The sequence below is a fragment of the Emys orbicularis genome, chromosome 4 (genome assembly GCF_028017835.1).
Source record: "Emys orbicularis isolate rEmyOrb1 chromosome 4, rEmyOrb1.hap1, whole genome shotgun sequence".
Classification (NCBI taxonomy): domain Eukaryota; kingdom Metazoa; phylum Chordata; order Testudines; family Emydidae; genus Emys; species Emys orbicularis.
In genome coordinates this window covers 133,961,856-133,985,235 of record NC_088686.1, presented here as the reverse complement: position 1 = coordinate 133,985,235, position 23,380 = coordinate 133,961,856, and the positions used below count along the sequence as shown (strand labels likewise).

The 23,380-nt window shown below is 49.1% G+C and overlaps 1 protein-coding gene across 3 annotated transcripts in view; it reads left to right on the top strand.

The window, feature by feature from the left end:
- Positions 1-20,623, top strand: part of ANKS1A (ankyrin repeat and sterile alpha motif domain containing 1A) — a 162,575-nt gene extending 141,952 nt beyond the window's left edge. Inside the window, exons 15-24 of one of the 3 annotated variants that reach the window (XM_065404506.1) lie at positions 6,472-6,570; positions 9,080-9,232; positions 10,211-10,318; positions 13,652-13,816; positions 14,506-14,631; positions 15,185-15,256; positions 15,718-15,804; positions 16,798-16,935; positions 18,910-19,080; positions 20,504-20,623. In XM_065404506.1, the coding sequence (XP_065260578.1) occupies positions 6,472-6,570; positions 9,080-9,232; positions 10,211-10,318; positions 13,652-13,816; positions 14,506-14,631; positions 15,185-15,256; positions 15,718-15,804; positions 16,798-16,935; positions 18,910-19,080; positions 20,504-20,623 (1,239 nt within the window). Of the gene's footprint in view, positions 1-6,471; positions 6,571-9,079; positions 9,233-10,210; positions 10,319-12,053; positions 12,063-13,651; positions 13,817-14,505; positions 14,632-15,184; positions 15,257-15,717; positions 15,805-16,797; positions 16,936-18,909; positions 19,085-20,503 lie in introns of all 3 variants that reach the window. The other 2 variants (XM_065404507.1, XM_065404509.1) reach the window with 2 other exon arrangements.
- The last annotated feature ends 2,757 nt before the right edge of the window (positions 20,624-23,380 follow it).

The following is a 23,380-nucleotide window of genomic DNA, read 5'->3' as shown; positions in this document are numbered from 1 at the left end:
ATAAAAGCAGGCTGGGGGGAGATTTCCATATACATATCATGGTCCTGTATCAAAATTCTGCACTCGTGCAAGCATGCTTGTTTTAGGGACAGCTGCTAAACAAGCCATCTGTATTACAGGGGAAAAAATGATTTGTGACTTCTATTCTCTGATGGAGGAATGGAGTTGTTCTGTTCCATTTGGGAAAAAGGGGTAAGGTGAGGGGCTGGGCTCCTGCCATAGAATTCAGACTTTTGTGCATGTTAGGGTCCACGTGCAGCATTGAACGGTTTGTGTCACACAGCCCGGAGAAGTTCACGAGGTAAGAAGCACATGTTACCAGGAATCAAGTCTGAAGTGTGGGTTTTCCAGAAGTTTTTTTATTGTAATTGGCATTTCTGGGCCTGCTGCTGGAGGGAGCTCGCTCGGTGGGCAGTGGGAACAGTAGGAGCAATGCAAGAGCCCTGTGAAAGTGACTATTCCCAAACTTGTCCAGTAATGGTCTAGAACAGTCCTCGAAAGAACGAGCTGTAGTGGGTTGAGCACAGGGTTGGGATCGAGGGGAGACTCGTACAGCCATTTGCTGTGTGGTCTTTGGCAAGTCACTTGCACAACTTGTTCCGCTGAAAGGGAGTCAGGCCATTTACCTGTGACCGCAGTGGAAGAACCTCTTCTTCTGTAACACAAGTGTGATGCTTACCTGCTGGACAGGAGCATAGCGAATATTATCAGGTGCTTTGAAGATGGAAAGCCCTGGATAAGGTGTCTCATATTGCTAAAAAGTAACGTTAATCCTCAGGGGTTTTTTCTGATAAAGAATTTCCCAACCCACTTAAATAGTGATTGTAAATAGGGTTTCTGTGTAGCTAGTGTAAGAAATAGCATCACTTTTTAATAAGATGGTTGTCTCCAGCATTAGGCTTAGAAATGCCCCTTGTAAATAAACTGTTTGTGTTTTTAGGGTAAATTGTGCTTTTTTGCCTTGTGAATTACTGGGTCCAGTTTTGCTTCTGTACAAGCCTTCCTCTGTGCAAAAAAACCTGATTGGTTTAATCATGAAGTTTACTGGATTCCTCATAAACTGAATTGAGCTGGAGAAGGAGAGAATGCACAGAGAAAGGAAGGGAATGAGGGAAAGGGATTCAAGAACAAGTGAGAAGCTTTGTGGGTGACCTGGAAGAAGGTGATGAGGATGCCAGAGGGGGAAGAGGGAAGTCACAGCTGAGGTTGTTGAATGTGTCTCTGGTGTCCTTGGGTAAATCTTACTCAGGGATCAAGTTGTCGGGCTTATGGGAAACAGTGAAGACAGAAACACAGTAAGGAATGTGGCAGAACTTAAGGAGAATAAATTTGTAGTGGAGGAAGTGTGGTCACAGGACTTTCTCCAGAGGTGCTGGGAGGACTTGTATGTAGGGTGTGAACCTGGGTTGGTGGGATGGACTTTTCAGGGGAGAATGAAGCAGAAGGATTGTACAGATCAGGAGAAGGCAGGGCACAAGCTGTGACAGAGCCGTATGGGAGACATGAGCATGGGTGGATTAGAAACCATGGAAAGGAATTGGGGGAAGGTCAAGCAGGTGAACATGAAGGCATCAGCTGTGTATCTTGACAGAATGTTCCTGGTTTCCCTGTGGATAAAGCATTACCATGGACAGTTGGGAGACTGAAGAGGAGCAGCTCGTTCATTTGGTTGGCAAAAGGTTAAGATTTTTAGCCTTTGTGTTTAATTTCCTTTAATGGCAGATTATTTTTTATTAGAGATGGAATCTGGATGGGTTTAAAGGACACTCCTGTAAGCTGCGGATCACTTACAGGAAAGACCATAATGATTGATTGGGAACTGTTACGCTCTCTACTTGTTAAGTCCCCGTAGTATGCAGATTGGCCCTGAGGGATTTTAATGCAATGCATAAAAATGAGAGATGGTGAGGAGAAACCAGCTCTGTTCATAAAACATGCTTGGCTTGGCTTTATGCTAATGCTTGGCTTGACGGCCAACCCAACGTTCCTAAGCCTGCTCCAGCAAGAGGGGGCAAGTCCATTGCCTCTTGGGCTCAGCCCTCGCTTGGGAATCTTCTGTGTAAGGCAAGTGTTCACAGCAGAACTATTGGCTACCAGCCCTGTGCTTAGACAGCTGTTGAGAGACTGGAAATGGGCTCTGTCTTTTGAAATGAGCATGATTCAAAATGTAAATAAGGTCTGCATCTACATTAAAACAAAACAAGTGCAACCATCGCACTTGTTTCATTCATTCGGGCCCAAATAGCTCTTCCTGCTGCTTGAGTTAATGTCACTTGGAAAAGGTTTGGTACCCTGTAAACCATGTCCTGGGGAGTGTGTGAATGCATGTGTGCAGCTTGTAACAGTGGCACTGAAGTCTTGCCCCAGTGTTGGGCTAGAGAGGCCTGAGCATGGTACTAGGAGCCAGGAACTCCTGAGTTTGAATCCTGGCTCTGACACCAGCTTGCTGTGTGAACTCAGGCAAGCCAACTGACCACCTCTGTGCCTTCATAAGCTTTGAGAAACCCCAAGATTCTCAAAGATCGTCATCCTCGCTCCAGTCCTTTGATGCCATGCAAAGGACCCTAAAGGCCCCATTCCTGGCTGGGCTGGGGAGATTCCATACAGCACCAGGAGGCTGCTCCAGCCCAGCTCAGACAGGTGCAAAGGTGGCTTAAAGATCCCTCAGCTTCCTACTCTTCTCCCCCCTCCGCCCCCCGAGACACGGCACAGAATCTCACCTCACGTGTGGGTGGGAACAGCGTTGGGTGCGTTCTACTTGTAGGCCGTAGCCGTTCACAAAGCTGGATGTAACTGCTGCCCATGAGAGCAAAACCTGGCTGCCCTAAGAGGTGTCCAATGCGGCTAATACTTAGCCTTGTTTCCCTCTCAATTCCCCTAGCTGGCGCAAATTATATGGCTCCCCGGCCTACTATTCTCATAGAGCTTTGATTGTTTCTCACCCCTGTTGCTGCTCTTGTATCCCAGTGGAGACTGTAGGAGCTTAAATTCCTGAAGGGCCTTTCTTTCCTTTTGACAGGGTTATGTATGTTTTACAAGACAACTGTTCGCTATACAGAAGCCAGCATAAAAAACGAGGAGTACTTGTGGCACCTTAGAGACAAACAAATTTATTTGGTCATAAGCTTTCGTGGGATTGAACCCATTTCATCAGATGCATGGAGTGGAAAATACAGGAGGAAGATATATATACATAGTACACGAAAAGATGGGAGTTGCCTTACCGATTCTAACGAGACAATTCAATTAAAGTGGGCTATTATCAAAAGGGGAAGTATCACTTTTGTAGTGGTAATCAGGGTGGCCCATTTCAAACAGTTGACAAGAAGGTGTGAGTAACAGTAGGGGAAAATTAGCATGGGGAAATTAGTTTTTAGTTCTTGTAATGACCCATCCACTCCCAGTCTTTGTTCAGGCCTAATTTGATGGTGTCCAGTTTGCAAATGAATTCCAGTTCTGCAGTTTCTCGTTGGAGTCTGTTTTTTGAAGTTTTTTTGTTGAAGAATTGCCACCTTTAGGTCTGTTGTTGTGTGTCCAGGGAGGTTGAAGTGTTCTCCGACTGGTTTTTGCATGTTATGATTCTTGACGTCTGATTTGTGTCCATTTGTTCTTTTGCGTAGAAGCCAGCATGTTTGTAACCTTTTGAAGGGTTTCCTGAAGTGCTTCCTATTGTGCTCTCCGTTACCAAACAATCAAACCAAAGTGCTCCACTGAGCCCTTGTTGCAGAGACTTTGGTGTCTGTTAGATTTGCGAAGAGTAGCTAGCTTTAAAAAGAAAAAGCTTGCCTACACTGACTGCTCACTACCCCTTCGCATGCCTGCTGTACCATTGCTCTCTCTTTCTGAGGTGAAACCCCACAAAGGCAGGCATGAGAACTCCTCCAGATTGGGAGCAGCAGCTGGTACCATAGAGCTGGATTCCTCAGTGCCTTTAAAAACTGACCTTTGGAAAAGCCTGTAAGGAATGGCCCTGGTAAGCTCGAGGCTCTTTGTGCCAAGCTCTTTCCACTGTTTTAAACAGCGCTCACACACGAGTGCTCTGGTACTGTGGCTATCACTTCACTCTCTGCTGCAGAGACCTGCTGTGCCTGCATTTCCTGAAGCTTTAGTGCCTTCTCTCCGCTGTAGATGGCGCGGGGAAGGTGTTTATCTGCCTTTCTGACTCCTGTACTGCAAGGGTTGAACCGGGGAGCCCTGTTTTCCAGTCACTTGGTGACATAATCTGCCACCATTGTTTTTAGTTAAATAATTCTCTGCAGCCTGACCTGAGGGCAGTGCTCCCAAATACATTGTACTGCGCATGCTCTTCAAAGCATTCCCTCTGTTCCTTTAAGTGCTGATCTCCCATTGAAAGGAATAGCTCCTCTTTCAAGGGTAGGGCCTGCTGCACTTTGTGCTGGGCAAAGCGAAGGCTGGGGGCGCTCCTGCAGCTGTCAGTATTCTCTGCTGTCATGAGCGGGGTACGTGGGGAGGGGGCTGGTAGTCTTCGTCATGCAGCACCAATGACTGCTGTCATGTCGTGTGAGAGGAAAACTCTGGCCACTGCCACGAGCTGCCGACTGTCACTCGGCTCCCAGGTATTCAAGCATTGCAGCTGCTTAAAGGGTGCTTGGTGAATTTAGTTTTTAAAGCAAAGATCAGTCAGCTCAGCCCGGAAGAAATCTGCCTGTGCGTGTGCACGCACTGATACCCTACAGGCCCTAAAATATGCTGTAGACTAATGAAGGGGGAGAGGGTCCCTTTGATAAACACCCCATCCCGGAGCATACACTTGTAGGGTATTGCCGTATGCTGCGGATGCGTTGAAGGGTTGAGTACAGTCAGCACCTGTAACCTGCTAATACACACTGAGTGACTCGCTACATTTACATTTTGTTTAATTTTTTTTAAATGGTGGTGCTATGCCACGTATCCTTCCACTGTGAAAATAGTTCCCCTAAAGGATGAGAGAAGGAAGAGGCTCTAAATTACCTTTTTTTAATTCCACTGCTTTGACTAGACTTTTCAGTCCCCCTTTCCCTTACAGTTCCCAGCACTATGTGAACCCCTCTTGTCATGGGACACTTTCAGCGACACTGCAGCCAAAACTTGAGCTAGATTTCTTTTATAAAAACGAACTCCGCAATAGCCAAGACCTGGCAGTTTACCTTTAATCTGTGGCCAGCTCAGGAATGGGGAGAGCATGTCTGCAGCTGAAGTTGGGCTCTCCAGGTATACAGTGGTGTACAGCACCTAGTGTAATGGGGGACTGACTTTGATTGGGACACTATTGCAATACGGGTCAGTGGTGTTAACTGGATATGGATCGTCAAGTAGCTGTTACAGTATGGCTATATCACTGATGGGGGGGGGGGGGACACATCTGGCCTTACATCTGCACGCTGCAGGTCTAACTGGATACCGACAGGCATGTAGTTTCTGATCAGTGAAGGAAGTGCAGTCTGCATGTGCTCACTCTCGCATTCATTCCTGCTTCACACCGAGATAATGAGTTTTGTAAAGCAGCATCTAATGATGAAAGCCTCTGCACTGGAGAGGGCTGGATTGCCTCTGTCCCCATGGAGACGGATGATAGATTACAGAGATACTGACCTTCCCTGGATCTCCAGCTCTCGCAAAAATAAATTCAATTTATTCTCTTTGGTTCTCAAGGGAGCCTAGGCAGAGATGAGCATCTCCTGCCTGTCAGTGTGCAGCCGTTCTGTTTATACGCAAAAGGGGATTGTTTATGCAGTAGGGCGATTTGAATTGCTAAACCATGATCAAAGGAATGGCTGATTAAAGCATCTACATAGGAAAGAGGAAGGTCCCTTATATCAGTGTCCTGAAATCTATTGGCTGCAAAGAGATACAGTGGAACAAACTGAGTGAGAGAAGGGAGGGGGTAGCTGCATTCATCCCTTAATTCCTTCAGCAAGCACACTGCACACTCCAGAATTAACCCATCAATACACCTGGTGACTTGTTTCACTTCTGCCTAGGCTGTCTGCTTACAGCAGGTGGTGGGCCCCATGGTATGTATGTGAAGCTGAGAAACCCACTGGAGGGGAAGCTGTCTGTGGAATTCCCCGTTCCTCGTGGGGGCATCCTGGGAGGACACTGAAGAGCTACAGCATGGCTTTTGAGTGCCAGCTGCTTCGAGATGTCATGGGTATCAGCCTGGGAGAGACACCTTATGGAAATCCAACTGAAACCTGCAGATGTTGTTGTCAAGTGGCTCCATGGAGTGAAGGGGCTAGAGATGAAGCATGCTTAGTCAGAGCATTTTATTGCTCTGCCCCCTGGTGGCGTGAATCCAGTGAAGCTTCATGCATATTCCCCTGGTGCAGAGCAGCCTCCCTTTTCTCACCTGGGAGCAGAATAGGAAGGGTGGGGGAAGGTAGCTATAACATACGTTGTTCCTACTTCAGCAACTGGTCCTGCTGCCGCTGCACTCTGCTGCTACATCTCTCTCTCATTCTGTTTCCACAGGGCTGTAACGTAATGGAAGATCAGGACCTTCGGGAGATCGGGATTAGCGACCCGCAGCACCGCAGGAAACTTCTCCAGGCTGCACGTCCCCTTCCCAAGGTGACAGTTGTATTAATCGCTGCGTGTAAAGCTGAGTTGCTGCAGCACAGGTGGGGAGCGGGTTGATGGAGCTAGCAACTCTCAAACTGCATGGTTGTGATGCGGAGGGCCACGGTGCAGAAAACAAAGCATGTAACCCCAGCCATCCCTCTGTAGATACAGTCCCTGGCTATTTGAAGAGCTACTCTCTGGGAGAGTGCCATCGAGAAGAGGGCTTACGACCATATCAATAGAGCATCCCACACCAGAGATGGGAATGGCCAGTAGGGGGACAGTACTTGGGTTTTAAGCTTGTGGAGAAGCAGAGGCTTCTTTTTCTGCTGAGCTGACTGGGCATGAACTGGTGCATCTGGACTGTAGGGAGCCACCAGAAGGATGTGGCTTACAGGGCTGAGTGACGGCTCCAGAACACCAGGCTCCTTAGAACCGTAGCTGTGAATCCTGCGGGCTATGCAGGCATGTCAGAGAGCACCACGCTTCATTGGGAGGAACTCTGCTTCTCTCTCTGGTCACTGAGAGCTTTGCTCTGTGTTCATATGGTGCAAGAACAACAAGGCTTGTGGAGAGCTTGCATTAAGGACTCAAGAGTAGAGTCCCCTAATGCTAGGGATGTACAAGGCATCGCCCCTGGCAGGAAGGACTAGCGTGGTCACTGGTATTCCAGAGATGGCTTTTTGAGCATCCTATTTTTGGGGTACTGCCACTTGCAGCCAGAGCCCCAAACGGCAAACGTAGACAGGAGCATGAGGAACTTCACTCAGCTTTCGGCTCTTCCAAAGCTTTCTCCAGCTGCATTGAAGTCTAATTGCTCTGGTATTTGTTATGGCCAGTGAAATCTATGGCTGCTCTCAGTTTGCCTGCCGCCCTTCTCTCACACACTCAGCAAGTGCCCGATATAACCTCATGGCAGTACTTCCAGTTACAGCCAACGGTCCTGTGACCCAGCTTGAATTAGTGCTAATGCACTAACCTGGCTCAAGTGCTGAAACAAGGCAGTCGTCGTCTTGCACCTGATTTCTCAGGCCTCTGCCAGGGGCTGTGTTGCGAAATTGGACGCTACCTTATCTGTGCCAGCGGCGTGTAATGAGGCTATTTCAGGCACTTGGACAGCGACATCCAGGCTGCGGGCAGCAGGGTGCCTCCCGCTAGTACATAAATGAAATAAATGGCATGTGTTCAGTGGAGCGACTCTCCAGCTCCATTTGTCAGAGGAAAATATGCCCAAGAGTTGAAGGGAGAACTTAGCAGTCTCCTCTGACGTGCTTTTTGGGGCGCGGTCACCAAGGGCAGACGGACCTGGTCAGCTGCGAGATGAGTAGGTTGTGAACAGCCATTGTAAATAGATGAGAACATTCCCGCCTCTTCCACCAGCCAGTTCCCATCTCCAGTTACTTTGGAGCGGGGCTTGGAATTGGTGCTGAAGCTAGCCAGTGTGCTGCTGGATCGCCACACTAGTCCCTTGTCATTGCTGTGAAGTGACTTCAGGAGTGGGGTTCAGAGGAGGTTTGTCTAGTTGCTAGTGGGCAGTTGCCACATCAGAAAACCACCAGCACTTTTGGCACTTACTACTGCCTTTGTGATGCTTTCAATAGCGATGCTAAGGACTGAATGGGCCGTGGAGATGGCACTCAGTTCTGCAGTGCACGTCCCAGTCAGGACTAAGGTTGTTTGATGGGGAAGCCAGAGAGAGGGCCTGCCCTTCTGCTGTCTGTCACCTGATAATCGAGGGACTCCATCCTCCAGGGCTATTTAAAACAGCAACTTTTCTGAGCATTAAATTGACCAACAAGAGATTTTCCTCCCAGTCTCTGGTATTGGGAACAGTCCCCTGGGTCTCCTTTTTCTGGCAGCTTTCTCCAAGTGCGCACATGTGTTGGATTGTGCCTCTCCCTCCCCCCGGCTGGACCCAGCTGCCCAATTACTTCTGAAGCGCACAGACCTTAAGGTCATCTTTGGCAAGAAAAATCGACTTCTCAGGCTAGAGCCAGGGGTGGGAGAGGAAAGCTGTGCTCTCGCGACTGTCCTGCTTCGGGAAAAGCACTCCGCTCAAAGTACGCAGCCAAATAGACAACTGACTGGCATTCGAGCTTCACTACATTCTAAAGACACTTACAACTTGAATATGAACGTATTCCCCCTGGGCCGCTGTGCGGTTCTGCGCTTTAAAGGGTAAATGCGGAAGGGAGGGAATGCTATCCAGTGAGCACAGCACAGGACTCGGAGTTGGGATTCCTGGATTCTTTCTCGATTTTTCTTGGGCGTGTTGGTGAACCTTGGTGCCTTGCTTGCCCGCCTGTTAATGGGAGAAATGCTTACCTGGCTCCAGGGTTGAGGCCTACTTGGTTCTTCCAAAATGCTTTGAGATCTTCATGTGGAAGTCACTGTACAAATCCCCATTATAATTCTTTAGTTACATGGGGTTTTAATTGCAGCCATTGTGGGTTTTGGAATCTGAGCTGTTTGGAATCCCAGAGGCTTTTTAACCCTTTCTTGTCTTGTCCATTTTTAGGTGAAATCTCTGGGTTGCGATGGGAACAGCCAGCCTTCAGTTCCCGCTTGGCTTGACTCTTTGGGGCTGCAGGACTACATTCAGTCCTTCCTGTCAAGTGGCTACAGCTCTATTGATACTGTGAAAAACCTCTGGGAGCTTGAAATAGTAAATGTAGGTACTGGCTTTGCATTTGCTATTAACCCTGCACAGGTTCCCTCCAGACGGGTACGACTTGCAGAGAGGTTTGTTAGACCCAGTGCAGCAATGTCATAACACTCTTCAAAGACAAAGGTGCAGGGAGAATCAGTGCCAGTGTAGGATGATTCTGTGCCCCAGCACCTTCATTCCAAATACTCGGGGACTAGAAAAATGCTTGAGTATGTCTTAACTCAGGGAGAGCCTGTGAATACGTAGAACCGTTCTTTGGTGTGAATGAGAGGGTACCAATTGTAATGGGTCTATTCTGGTTCCTTTCCTTTCTCTGTCGCTGTTTCATGTGATTGATTCTTGCATGGCCCTGCGTTTAAAACAGCCCTTTGTCTTTTGTCTAATTAAAATGTAACCTGTCAACTGCAGTGATTGTTCTTTAGGGTTTGCACCCTGAAAAAGTAAACAGTTGTTATTTGTATGCAGTTGGGGTACCAGGCAGCATGTTCTAGTGGCTTAAGTTTGGGGTTGAAAACAAGCAACAGCTCTGCTCTAATATCAACTGTGATGCTAACTTGTGTGCGACTTCGGATGCGTCGGTTTCCTCAGCTGTTACCTGGGGTTAATGCTGACCGATCTCACAAGGCAGTGCAGGGGGGCTGATGGATTAGGTCCTATTTACACAGCAGCTTGCCAATGTGGAGCTGTGTATATGTGCTAAATTAGGAGGAGGAGTATATTTCATGCTGTACCAAATTCCTCTGCTTTGGGATGAAACTGACAAGAAATGACACTAAGCTGTACAGGAGAGACGCTGAACAGTATCCGCAAACACGGTGACGAGGGGAGGCCCGGCAGTGGGGCAGTTCCCATTCTCAGCTGAAAACTGGGAGCTATTAGTTTGACTAGAAGAAGATACAAAACTGCACAACATGCTCAGGGGGATACCGAAATCCTTGCCCACCCTCCTTGAACTGAGCTAACCTTCCCCTTTGGCTCCAGGTGCTGAAGGTGAATTTGCTTGGCCATCGGAAGCGAATCATTGCCTCCTTGGCGGACAGACCATATGAGGAGCCACCCCAGAAACCACCGCGGTTCTCACAGCTGAGGGTGAGTCATTGTTTGTTTGTGTTGCTGGCTGCCTGATTGATACATCTGCATGGAGCACTGTCAGCCACTGCCAGGATGTTTTCTTCTGTGCTGGCTCGCCTCTTTCTTTTTAAGAAACTAAAATCAAGTTTGCCTCAGAAATAATCTCCTTTTTGATGAACAACTGAGACCTCTGGGGATCTGAGACCGGGGGAATGTGCTCACTGAGAACTCAGGTGTTACAAAAGATTTCCAGATGGGAATCCGGGCACAGATGGGAAAGCGAGAACATGCTCGCCCTTTCTCTCTGAGCCTCATTCTCTCTCGAAAGCACTTGAATTTCTCCGAGGAGAGTTAGTTAAAAGGTGCCACAAAAATAACCTTCCTCTGTGTCAATATTTTATAAGTTAACTTGTTTGAAATATTTACTGTGGGTAGTAAATTTCCAGAGTGGTTTCAGAGACGTGCATCAGTTTTTTTTGGTTTTTTTTAAAAGTAGGTTTCCAACCTAGACACTTTAACCTTCATTATAAAAAGCAAAATGCCTTGATGTGAACTGTGACCCACTGGAGATGCTCAGACAAGGGCTGGATGTTCCTTCTAGCTCTCAAATGTCAATTGAATTGCCTTCTGAATTTTTTTCCACCGGTTACTTTGGGGAAAAAATTGGACCTTGCGGTTGGGGGTTGGGAGCAGCACCTCTGGCTTTGTGTATGGGGAGAGAGTGCATTTAAGCTAAGCACTACTCCTCCAAGTGGGTATGTGTAGTAATACCTGGAATACTTCACATGCTGTGCTGTTCATGCAGATTCCATGCCGAAGACTGGCTGTAAGCAGGGTTGTAGCCGTTTGCATCTGGTTGAACTTGGTTGCTTTTTAAGGTCTGGAGAAATAAGTAAAAGCTTGGAAGAGCTGATGGAGTTCAAACAGGAGCTCTGGTTAAGGCAAACATCACAACCAGTGCATTTTTAATCAGAAGCACCAGTACATCCGCAGCATCGGCTCTGTCACTGGGACACACTTGGGGCAATGAGAACTTCCCCTCCATCCCACTTCCGTGCAGTGTTTGTAGCAGTTAATTCTAACAGCACTTCCAGATGAATGGCCCATGCAAAGCTTGCTGCTCTGGGGTCCAAGACAGTGAGGCAGCTGGGCTGCACTGCCTCTCTAAATGGCCTGACAGCCGCAGCAGAGGCCTGAGGGGGGCTTGTAGCAGTAGTGTCCCTAATACATGTGTGTGGGTGAGGAGCTAGAGGCACCCTGTCCGAAGGGCATGGCCAGGAAAGGGCAGCAGTTCTGGCATCTGACTGGGGTTTGGTACCAGTTATGCTTTCTAGACACATGTGAGTTTTGGCCTTGTGGGTAGAGGGCTTGGCATGTTGGGTAGACTCGCAGCTTCTGCCTTCCCAAGGTGTCCGTGGCAATACATGGCAGTGGTCACAAGCTCAGGACCTCAATGCTTTCTTGGAACGCTTCTTCTAAACACCAAATAGGGAGGCCTCCTGTGTCCTGGATCCTTTCCACTCCGGGTCACTGGTTCTATTCCAGCCCAGGTTGGTGCCCTCTGATGGCTGTTTGGTCTGGGTGAAATTTGCTTGGGTCTCAGTCCAGTTCCTCATGGACAGTGTCCATAGCACAAAACCCTCCATCACACTTGGCACTAGAGGGCCTTCAGTGCTCCTAGGTCAAGAACTGAGCATGAGGTTGACTTCCCTCTCCTCTGACCCCTTCCCTCCCCTAGAGCTGGTTCCTTCAGCCTGGGGATGTAATACGTGGTGGGGAGGAGGGGTGTAGCTCTGTCTTGTCATTTCAACCTGTACTCGCTTGGATACAGAGAGGACTCTGGTCCCCATGGCGCTGAATCCTGCACCTTCCACTAGCATTGAATCGCAGACTTTGTAGATAGCAAATGCCCAGATGGGAAGCAGCCAGCTGAGAATCCAGGATTCTCTGAAACATCCTCTTGAGACGGACAGGACTGAAGGAATAGAAGGAAGTGCCTTGGCACAGTGTCAGCTGATTGAAATGCCGGGTAGGGAGGCAGTAGAAGAGAATGGGGCCATTTGTAACATTTCCTGATGCTACAGCTGCCGAGTTCCTAAAGCCCGATTCTGGCATTGCAGAACGGAAGGATGTCAATGGAAAATTAAGCGAGGGTGTTGAATGGAACTAATGCGCGTTGCAGCTGTGAGCTCCCACAAGCACCAGCTTGAGTTCCCTGCATTGTCTTCTGGGCCCTGGATCGGCACGTACCGGGGCAATTCTCTCTCTCTTCCCCGCAATTATAGCCAGCCGTTGTAAGGCATTCGGATTGATCTCTTATCACTGTGCTATCTAGGGCCTCAGTCTTTGGGTTGGTAAATTCTATGATGCCACTTTAAATGCATCATTTTTTTGTGCTTTGACCCAAGGCTGATCCTGGCCAAAAGTCAGTCCACGGATGTCTGCCTTCTAGTGAGAATAAACACACAGTAAAGGTGGCAAAGTGTCCGATGCTGCAGCAGTGAGGCCATGTCAGAACTTAAGCGATTGTGGGGTGAGGCTGAGGAGAGAACCTGTCTGGTGACCCGATGCCTTTCACAGAAGACAGCAAAGGAAATTGTCCTAGGGAAGAGCAGACCCGGGACAGAAGTCACAGGTCCCATTAACTCTAGGGTCTTGCACGCCCTTTGTGCAGACATTGGCAAGGTAGGTTTGCAGTGCCAGACTTCTCCCCTGGAAAGGAAGGGCTGCCCACATCCCAGCTGAATATCCTTTGTGGCTTTAGTCTGGAATTCAAAGCTGGTTTGCACTCGCCTTTGAGCAAGCCACCCCAGTCTCTGCACAGCACCCTGGACAGCTGCCAGAAGTCGGCCACCTTTTAGGCCATCCTTCACTTTAAATCAACAGTCTTAGTGGTGGCTGGGGAAGTGCCATGCCTACATAGGTGAGTTAAGGAACTGTCTAGTGGTTTGGTATCAAAATCAATTAACTGCCCATTCCCACAATATGTCCCTGGTGTACCCCTGAGATGGCTGGACTCTGGCTTACAGCACCTGCGAGATTTCCCATGTTCCTTAGGGCAGAGCCAGGCCAATGCATCACAAAGGAGACTTCTGCAGGGAAGACCCTGTGTTAGCTGCCTCCATTGTACTGCTTTTCCTCTTCCAAACCACAGGTGGCTTTAGGAGGGGGTTAGTCAAACCAGCATCACTCCCAGCTCTGGCCTCCATGCTCTTCGTTGGCAAAGTTGGTCCCAGAAGGAGACATGCTCTTTAAAAACACAAAGCGACCGCCGTAGCTGGCAGGCAGGGATTGTGGAATGTGCCCACTCAGGCCAGTTGTCTTTAGATCTGTGTCTGTCTCTGCCTCCAGTGCCAGGATCTGATGTCCCAGACTTCCTCACCGCTGAGCCAGACTGACTCCTACACGGGGAGGTCTGCGGAGCTCTTGCTGCCTTCGGGGGATACTGGGAAGAGGCGACATGACAGTGGCCATGATGCTGCTTCTCACCCCAGAGCCGACAGATACAAAGCACAGGTCAGAGCGAGCTTGTTTCCTGTGGGTTCCTCTGCACGGGAGCCTGCGTAGCTCCCCGGCGGTGTGGCTGGGAAACGAACCTGTGTCTCCCAGATAGGGTTAGTGAAGCGCACTCTGACTGCTAGATGAAGGGTGCTCAGAGTGTGAAGGGGACGCAGCGTGGCCAGGTGGTTAGAGTGGAACACCTGGGTTCTGTTCCTGGCTCTGCACTGACCTGCTCTGTGACCCTGGGCAAGTCACTTCCCCTCTCTGGGCGTCATCTCCCATCTGTAAAGTGGGGACATGACCACCCCGTGAAGTCCCGTACACGTAGGACTTGCTTTTCCTGGGGTGCATTTTCCCTTGTGCTCTGATGTCTGGGGGACCCTGGGAGCTATTATGAGAGAGCAGCTGGCTGGGGTTGGGAGGATAAGATCAGTGATGCGCGCGCTGGCTGTCCTACGCCCTCTGAAGAATTCCCCTAGTTTGGTTGGTTGATGCTCTTGCTGGGCTGTCAGCACTGAGAATCGAACCTGAGCTGAGCAGGGAATGGCCACCGGGCTCTTCCACCTTCGTAAGTTGCCATATCACTGTGCCTGTTTGAAGCACGTTGATGTTGGTTAGACGCTCTCTGACGCGTGCTGCGTGCGTCAGAGCTAGATGTCTGGTTGAGTCCTCTGAGGCTTTTACGCTTGTGCTTGTCCCCTCAGGAGGAGCATCGTGAGTCCAGGCTGACTCTCAGGCCCCCAAGTCTCGCTGCGCCATATGCGCCTATCCAGAATTGGCAACACCAGCCTGAGAAGCTCATCTTCGAGTCCTGCGGGTATGAGGCCAACGTAAGTGGATTTCAGCTCCTTGCGTCCAGGAGGCCTCTAGAGTTTGTGCTCAGTTCTCAGCTTGCAGGAAGGTTACGCTCACCCTCACTGGGATTCTGCAGCCCCTTTTCCCCCATGGCACTTGTAGTGAGGATCCTTTCTGCCAACTCAGTGGAGTGTGCACTCTGCTCCTGGGGGAGCCTGGCTCAGTCACTGGTCTCCATCCCTGGCCTTAGCTAGGACGGCTGTGCAGAGCCCTGGGCTCAGTTCCTTGGAGGGAGCGGGCGCTAGCCATTGGTCTACAGTCGTGACTGGCTCTGGGAGGAGTCCAGACAAGTTGGCTTTGCTGGGAGGCTGGGGACTACAACCAGAATACTGCTGGAGGGTGTAAAGAAGGGGAGTGAGAGGATCCCCCAGGCCTGCATGTGACCCTTTCTCCCTTGAGGGTGATGGGGAAAGTGATTTTTCAGCAGTTTGCTCTACGTTGCTTTGGGGGCAGGAGTGGCCTTTGAGGCTTCCAAGCTCAGTGAAGCCAATTAACAGCAGCATCCTTTCCTCTCCTTGTTTCCAATAGTATCTGGGCTCCATGTTAATCAAAGACCTGCGAGGGACGGAGTCGACACAGGATGCCTGTGCAAAGATGAGGGTAGGTGGGTGGCGGCCAGGAGAAGCATGGATGGTGTGGAGCGTGCAGCTTGTGGTGACCGAGGGTGCACATGGAGTCTCCCTCTGTGCAGGGCTGAAGCGGCTGCTCAGGAGGAAGGCCGGCCTGGTGTGTGGAAATGGTGCCATTGGCACGGCTGGTGAAAGCCTTGGAGTGTAATGTTTGTTCCTCTCAGGCTGCACATCACCAAATTGTCCCTCCCCCCTTCAGATTTCAGACACTGGGAAAGAGGGGCCTTTGCTGCACAAGGTGCACGGGTCCCTCTTCCGGTCTGGAGCACTATGCAAAAATTCACGCCGAGAGCTCCACACGCTCCTATGACTGTCACTCTGCTGGCTACTCAGATCCCTCCCAGTAATACCCCAAATGAGAGCTGTGGAGTCCCACTGAAGGAGGAAGTGTTGAATTTGTACCTGTTCATCTCTGTGTTCTTATTTCTGCAGAAATCCACGGAGCATATGAAGAAGATCCCAACCATAATATTATCCATCACTTACAAAGGGGTGAAGTTCATAGATGCTTCTAACAAGGTATGCTTAGAATGCCCTCAGCGTAGCGTTCAGATGGGACAGCACGTGCCCCCTTCTCCTCACTCATCTGCTGTATGTGGCTTCAAGTCCTATCAGCTGACTAGACAGCCACAAACATGAGTACGCTCTGGCTAGCCCTGTGGAGCCAGCCTGGCCACGGGAGAATCCGCCTCTTGCTTCAGTAGTCTGTAAACTGAGATTAAGTCCAGCCTATTGCATGGGGATGTTTTGAGGCACTAACTATCGGTGCTGGACTCTGAAACACTTTCACCGGAAGGTGCTGCAGAAGAACACAGCATTACTGGTGCAGGAGGATCTAACAGTTTTTGCTAGCGCTCCCTGCTGGCTGACCACTTGTATGGCTGCACAACCTGGAAATACTGCTTTCCCCCTCTGAGAGGTGCTCTTACATATCTCCTTAGACTAAGAATATACCATATCCTTTTTTTCTGTGCTTTCTGGGGCTAGCTGTGAGCTACTCCCCGAGAAACCAAACCACCTCTCTAATTCCTCTCTTTGACTCCAACAAGATGTGGGACTAGGACTGGGGCAGCTAGGGCCTCCCTCACTCCCAGCATCTCCCATCTGTCTGTTTGCCCTTTGTCTGCAATATGCTGCTCTGTTTGTCAAATGTCTTCAGATCACTGTAGTAGTAACACATGGTGAAAACCTTGAGTTGATTTAAAAATGGCCCTGGGCGATGTGGTCCTGCTGTGATGGGAAGCATCAACTGTTCCCGTGTCAACCTTTCTGTTAGAATGGACAGAAGTAGAATAACCTTCCTACAAGCGCTAAGATCACTTGGAAAGGACAGCCAGGACCTCCCCTCAATTTGTACCTGAATTCCCTCATCACCCCCTCTTACATGCGTTCAGCTAGGTGCTTTGCTGAGCTTGGATAGGGTGGCTGTTGTTCCCTAGGAGGAGATAGTGTGGGACAATCCAGCTATCTATATATCCCACAAAATTGGCTGCCTGTGTTTAACTCTGATAGAATGTTATCGCCGAGCACGAAATCCGGAACATCTCCTGTGCGGCCCAGGACCCCGAAGATCTCTGCACGTTCGCCTATATCACCAAGGACCTGCAGACCAGCCACCACTACTGCCATGTCTTCAGCACCGTCGATGTGGTGAGTGGCACATGTGCATGAAAGGGTTCTTGCCCTGCCTTGCGTCCCAAAGTGCTGCACAAGCCATCCATAGGCGGCAGACGCCTCTGGGAGCGGAGGGCACTGACCAGCTCGCTGCACAACAGGGGCGCAGCGGGAATTTCCCTTGTGCACTGGTAGATAATCCATGTATGAGGCGTGTTCTGCTGCCAGAGATGACGGCGGAGGATGTCGTATTAAAGCTCTTCACAGAGAAATTGGAGAAAGGAAAAAAAACATCATTAGCTCCTAGCCCATCCTTTTGGGGCAAGATTGTTCCCTCCAGTGATTCTCCAGGGACTCGGGCCTTGTCTACACACACGTATTCCTTTAACTATACCAATACAGCCCCTAGCACGGCCGCAGCTACATGGGCATTAGGGTGCCTAATGCTGGTATTGCTTATTCCCCTTCCCATATGGATATCAGCTGTCTCATATAAGAGTCTTTATGCCAGTGTAACAGCATCCTCGCTAGGGGGATTGTACCATGACTATTTCAGAAGAAAAGTCACCCCCTTTCCCCACCACAATAGGTGTAGTGACACAAACCTGTGTGTAGGCCGTGTCTGGGTCTGTCCAGTTTAAATGACCCGGACCACTGTTTTTTTTGCCACATACCTTGGGAGGCTTCCCAAGTCTGACAATGGCCTTAAATGTGCTCTTTTCACCACTTCTCTACTGAGCATCTTACCAGTCATCTCCAGCAAATTCACTCTACCCAGTACAGGCTGTGGCGTCAGATCCTATCAATGCAGCTAACCCTTCAATAAGCAATTGCAGTGGTGGAACACATGGGCGTACGGACAACAGCAAAAGGATTGTTACTTTCCAGTTCACTGCATACTGCCGTTGCTGTCTCCTACTGTCTTGCTTGCCCTGTACATAGTAGTAATGTCCCATAACCCGTATCAACCCCACTAACTCTCCCGTTGTGTGTAAGTGGGACTGGTCGTTTACCAGTTGACTACTGTGTGTAGCTTGTAATCTGCATTTCAGTCTGAGAGAGGTCAGCGTCTGCAGCATAATTTACTTCACGCTGAGCCCCACCCAGGAGTGAAGTGTATCACGCTAGCCCAGTAATAGAAAAATGTCTTTAAACATTTATTTGGCCTGCCTAATAAGGAAGTCACCAGTGGCGTATTTTAATTTGGAATAACTGTGGTGCATTTCAGGTTCGTTATATCTGTGTTCAGTGTTCTATTGCCCAGGCTTAGATGGAAACCATAAAAAAAAAAAAAAAATGCCAATCCCATTCTAGTGCTTCTCTGCCTGTTTCTGCACCAAAATAACCCTCTCTTCCTTTCACAGCTCTATTGACAATAAAAACATTTGTCTGGCTTCATTATTGAAGTCTCCAGTGCAGACTAAAATGGAGAAGGGGTTTTTGCTCCCAGGGAATGTGCTGTGAACAAAACCCTGATAAGTTCTCAATTACATACGGTGTAACTGGCTGATTTAAGAGCCTTTTAACATGTGGTGCAGGGCGGAGCATGTTATCACATAGCTCATTTGTATTCTCAAGCATGTTCCCCGTGCGAAATGTGTGAGGCTTTCTCCTTTCAGTGTGAAATACTGTTGAAGGGAAAATAATGGTCTTGGAGATAGTTCTGCATGCCAGTGGGGGCAAACCTGTGGTGTGCAGGCTCCGAATTCTGCTCAGCGTCAACCCTACAGGCATGCGGGGAGGCAAAGCCAGCTGATGCAGAATAGCTATTGCAACAGATAATACAGGGTTTGCAACTGTGGACCAAAGATGAATGGGACCATCTGTGGAGTCCAAAGGCCCAACTCAGCCTCCACTTAGCAGCTGGCCTTCCTGTGGATGGTGCTTGTTCTAGGCCCTGCTTGGAAGCTCTGTCACCAAGGGAAGCTTTTCTGTTTGCCACGACTGCATGGATTTTCTTAGCGAGCATAGTGTGGGGCTCTGAAATTGTTCCGTGTGGTTTCTCCAAAGAACCTGACGTATGAAATCATCCTGACGTTGGGACAAGCGTTTGAAGTCGCCTATCAGCTGGCCCTCCAAGCTCAAAAATCAAAACCCACCGGTGCTTCGGCAGCGGAAATGATAGAAACGAAATCTTCCAAACCGGTGCCTAAACCTAGAGTCGGCGTGAGGAAATCCGCAGTACGTATGCTTGGGGCAGTTGGCTTCAGATTTGTGGCTGCTTGATTGTATTTTGCATGGTGTGAGCGCAGTAGATAGTGGAGTGACACCCCCTCCTCCTCCTGTGCAATACGCTTTAGATTTCCCTGTCTGCTTTTCTGCCCAATAAGATAATTATGCGTTGGCGGGAACCCTAGTGTACACAAGGCTCCAGGAGCTTTATTCTGTAGTTCTGTGCTGAGTACACAGCATGGCAGTAGATGTTGTTTTATGACTGCTGGCTCGTTGCTTTCTCTCGAGGTCCCACCGGTGGAACTGTAGCAGCACTAGCAATGGTGGGAGATCTATTTGGGGCAGAGGGGGCGAATTTAGTGTGGGCAATACCCCAGCCGTGCACAACCCAGAGAAGAACTGACAATAGGGCTGGGCACCTAACTTGTATCCTGCAGCATTGAGAGAGCCGTTAATGCAACCAGGAGATGAGGCTGGTCTGGAGCGTACTTGACAGGGTATTGGGGATGTTTGTTGCCTTCCTTTAACGTCACCTTTTTGTCTGTGTTTTGCTTGCTCCCGTTGCCCAGGTGCCGCTCCCTCCCGATAGTCGCTGTTGTTACTGTCACACCTGTACTACACACCGTCCCTCCTATCTGCCGCTGCAGTCTGTTAGTCAAGGAGCTAAGGTCTCTACCCTTCTTGCTGTCTTGTTTCGTGATGAACAATCCTGAGCTTCCTTAGTTATGAGCAGGCGACCCAGCTCTCTTGAAAGCCTCCCTCCTGCTTTCCCATGTCTTTGCTGTGGCCCTGTCTCTTGCTTCATTGCTTTTTGTGTTTGTTCCCTTCTTGCCCATTCTCTTGTTCCTCAGGTGTGGGCACAGATGAGCTTCAATGATGAGCTGATCATATTTATCCCGAGTGCTGAGAACTCTCGCTGCCCTTTAGTGCCCCACTAACACAGAACATGCTGCTTCTGAGCCCATTAACATCAGTATCGCATTTGAAGATCAGGAGGCTGAGGGAAGGAAGAACTGTCCTTTGGCCAGGAGAGCAAATCAGATAAAAGGAGAAATCTACCTGCAGGGAGCTGGGTCCCCACCCTGGAGGGTCATCTGTGTAGCTCTGATGCTTTCCTGTTACTTGTGAAACTAGGCAGGCTGGCCCAGTCAATAATAGACTTAGATGGGCCCAAGCCACAAAGAACTCTGGGTGGATTGGCTCAGGGCCTGGGGTAGTATAGTACAGTTGTTTCTGATTTTAGCCTGAAGACCTGGCCAAATCCCATCAGGGTTCCTCGCCAGTCTCAGCGTAGGAGCTGCTTCCCTCCGTGTTTTGTTTGTAGAGGTGTGTCCCTCATCACTGAATGCTTTTTGAATGTCCCCAGCTCTGGCCTGACTCTCCAGGTGAGCAAGTTGCCTAACGTACTATCTTTCCCTCCACTGTTTTCCAGCTGGAGCCATCTGAAGTGGACCAAGACTCCCAGTCTCATGCCAGTGTCTCCTGGGTTGTTGAACCCAAACAGGATTCTAAGAGGACCCTCAGCACTAAGTATGAGACCACTATCTTCTAAAAAAGCAACCCTGTGTCCACCTAGTCTAACCGTGCCTTTGCGATCGATCTGTCTGCTGTTCTAAACTCCCTCTCCCTCCAGCTGCTGGCCCTGAGCTCCACCTCTAGGGGCTACACCACCAGAGGCAGCAGCACTAGAATACTGTAGACTAAACAGCTTTTGTATCTGATCACTACTGAACACTGTGAATTCTCCTTACTCGGAAACAAGGGTAACATGCGGAGAGAATGACCTGTTAGATACCTGTGAGGTGGGAGATGCAGAGGGTTGGAAGCTGCGAGAGTCTGAGATGTGGATCCGGGAAGCCGCCTGCCATTTCACGTTTCACCCCTTGCTGCGGCACTGTGAATCTCTGGGGGCGACGTGACACTCCCCAGGCCTTTTTATATTTAACGTTCTTATCCTTGGACTGCTGTAGACCTCTTGTCTCCGAGGTGTGCACACTCACTCGTTCTAGATTCTGTACTGAGCCACGGCTGTATGCTGTTTCAGTGAACTGTTACTCCTCTTTTTACCTGTCATCTGAACCAACACTAACCAATGTGATGCTGTCTGCAAATAACCCATTCACTAGATTTCCTCGCATGGATCCTTCACGTAATCTCTCCCTCACCCCCCTTCCCCCCCCCCCCCCCCCCGAAGTTCAGTGTTGCAAACCTGATTGCACAGCTAATGTGAGAGCTGGTCTGGGCCGCTTGCACGGCGGTGGCTCTCACTGTGCACATTGACCCTTCTTAGAGATCAGGGTTGGTATATATAGGAAACGCCTGACAGCGGCTTCTCAGCTGCCTCACTGAAGTCAATTGTGTGTGTTTCATCCTGTCTTGTCGGATTTGATGCAGGGCCCCTCTGTTCAAACCGACCAAACTGCTTGTGAGCTACCAGCTTGGTTCTCCCTTTTAGAACTATAAATGGGTTAAGCTTTTAAAGGCACATGAAATTAATCCTGAACTGGGTGCAGGGCGGGGACTGGACTATTTGATGTCTGACCAAAGCAGACTGAGGAGCTGGGAACTTTGTTCTGTTCAGCAGGTTTCCTGCATGTTAACTTTGATCCCATTTCTCCCTTGGGCAGGAAGAAAGTACAAGTCTTCTACAGATCACAAGGCTATTAAATGCTGTGCAATGAGGGCTATAGAGATCTTGAAACATCTGCCACTTTTCCATTCCTTGGCAATGGGATTACCCTTAGGGATGGCTCTAGGTGCCTGGGAACCCTAAGTGCAGACACCTCCCCCTTTCCCTTCACCTCATTTCCTTGTCTGCAAAGTTTCTGACCCCATGGTTGGCTAGATAGATCTGTCTGCGGCTGCTACTTTAGTTCCTAAATGTGACTCAGACCCCTTACAACTGAAATCACAGAGCACGTGCTGCTGTGCAGGCCAGAGCAGAGCTGGGACCTTGTTTGGAGGATGGACTCTGTGCCATAAAGCAGTTTGTTAGCCAGTGAACATGGTGATACAAATACAGTAGAACTTCAGAGTTATGAGCACCAGGATTATGAACTGACCGGTCAACCACACACCTCATTTGGAACTGGAAATATGTAATCAGGCAGCAGCAGAGACACACAAAAAAGTAACTGCAGCACAGTAGTGTGTTAAACGTAAACTACTAAAAAAAATGAAGGGAAAGTTTAAAAACAATTGACAAGGTAAGGAAACTTTCTGTGCTTGTTTCATTTAAATGACGATGGTTAAAAGCAGCATTTTTCTTCTGCACAGTAAAGTTTCAAAGCTGTGTTAAGTCAATGTTCAGTTGTAAACTTTTGAAAGAACAACCAGAACGTTTTGTTCAGAGTTAAACATTTCAGAGTTGCAAACAACCTCCTTTCCTGAGGTGTGCGTAACTCTGAGGTTCTACTGTAATCTCCTGAGGTGCCCTGGTGAATTCCTGACTGGGCTGTGCTTATGGCCAGCCCTGATTAAAGTGGGCAAAATGTATAAGGCTCATTGATAGCATGAAACTGAGGAGGAAGGATGGTCCAGTGATTAAACAGAATGGGGAGTTGGAACTGCTGGTTCTGTCACTGACTTGCTGTATGACCACGTCACTTAACCTCAGTTTCCCCATTTATCAAATGGGGATATCTCCCTCCCTCACAGAGGTGATGTGAGGCTTAATCAGTTTGCAAAGCAATTTGAGAGCCTCTAAGGAAAGGCACTGTGTAACTTGCACGTAGTAGTAGTCCTATGACAACAACCCACTATGCTCAGCTTCACTCTCTTCTGCCACATGAAATACCAGTCTCACAAGGTGGGAGGTTGCACCTTGGATTCTGACCAGCGTTTTAAAGTCAGACTGAAAACAGCCTGTTCCTTTCTATGGAAGCACCTGGCTGTGTGGGACAGTAGGGTTAGTACACCAGCCATTCAGCTATCTCACTGGACAAAGCTCACAAATGTGTTTGATCCTAGTCTAGTTCCAAACATACCAACATTATTTATTTTGCACCATTAGCAGAATTTGCTCATAGGAGAATCAGCAGTGGGAGAGCTGCAGGTGACAATCATGGTGTGGTAGGAAGAGAGCTGGGAAGGAAGCTGGACAGCTACTACTCACACTGTCCTTGCCTCTGCCTAGTGATGGTCTGTCATCAAGTTTAAAACCCCCATCTTCTCCTCCTTCCCAAATGTCCATCTCTAGAAACACCCCGTGTGTCCACACTGGCTCTTGAATCTTAAGCAAACCCCATTTACTGATGCAACCTGGATTGTCCAGAGCAGGAACTATGAGTATAAGAGTTTTCTTCAAATG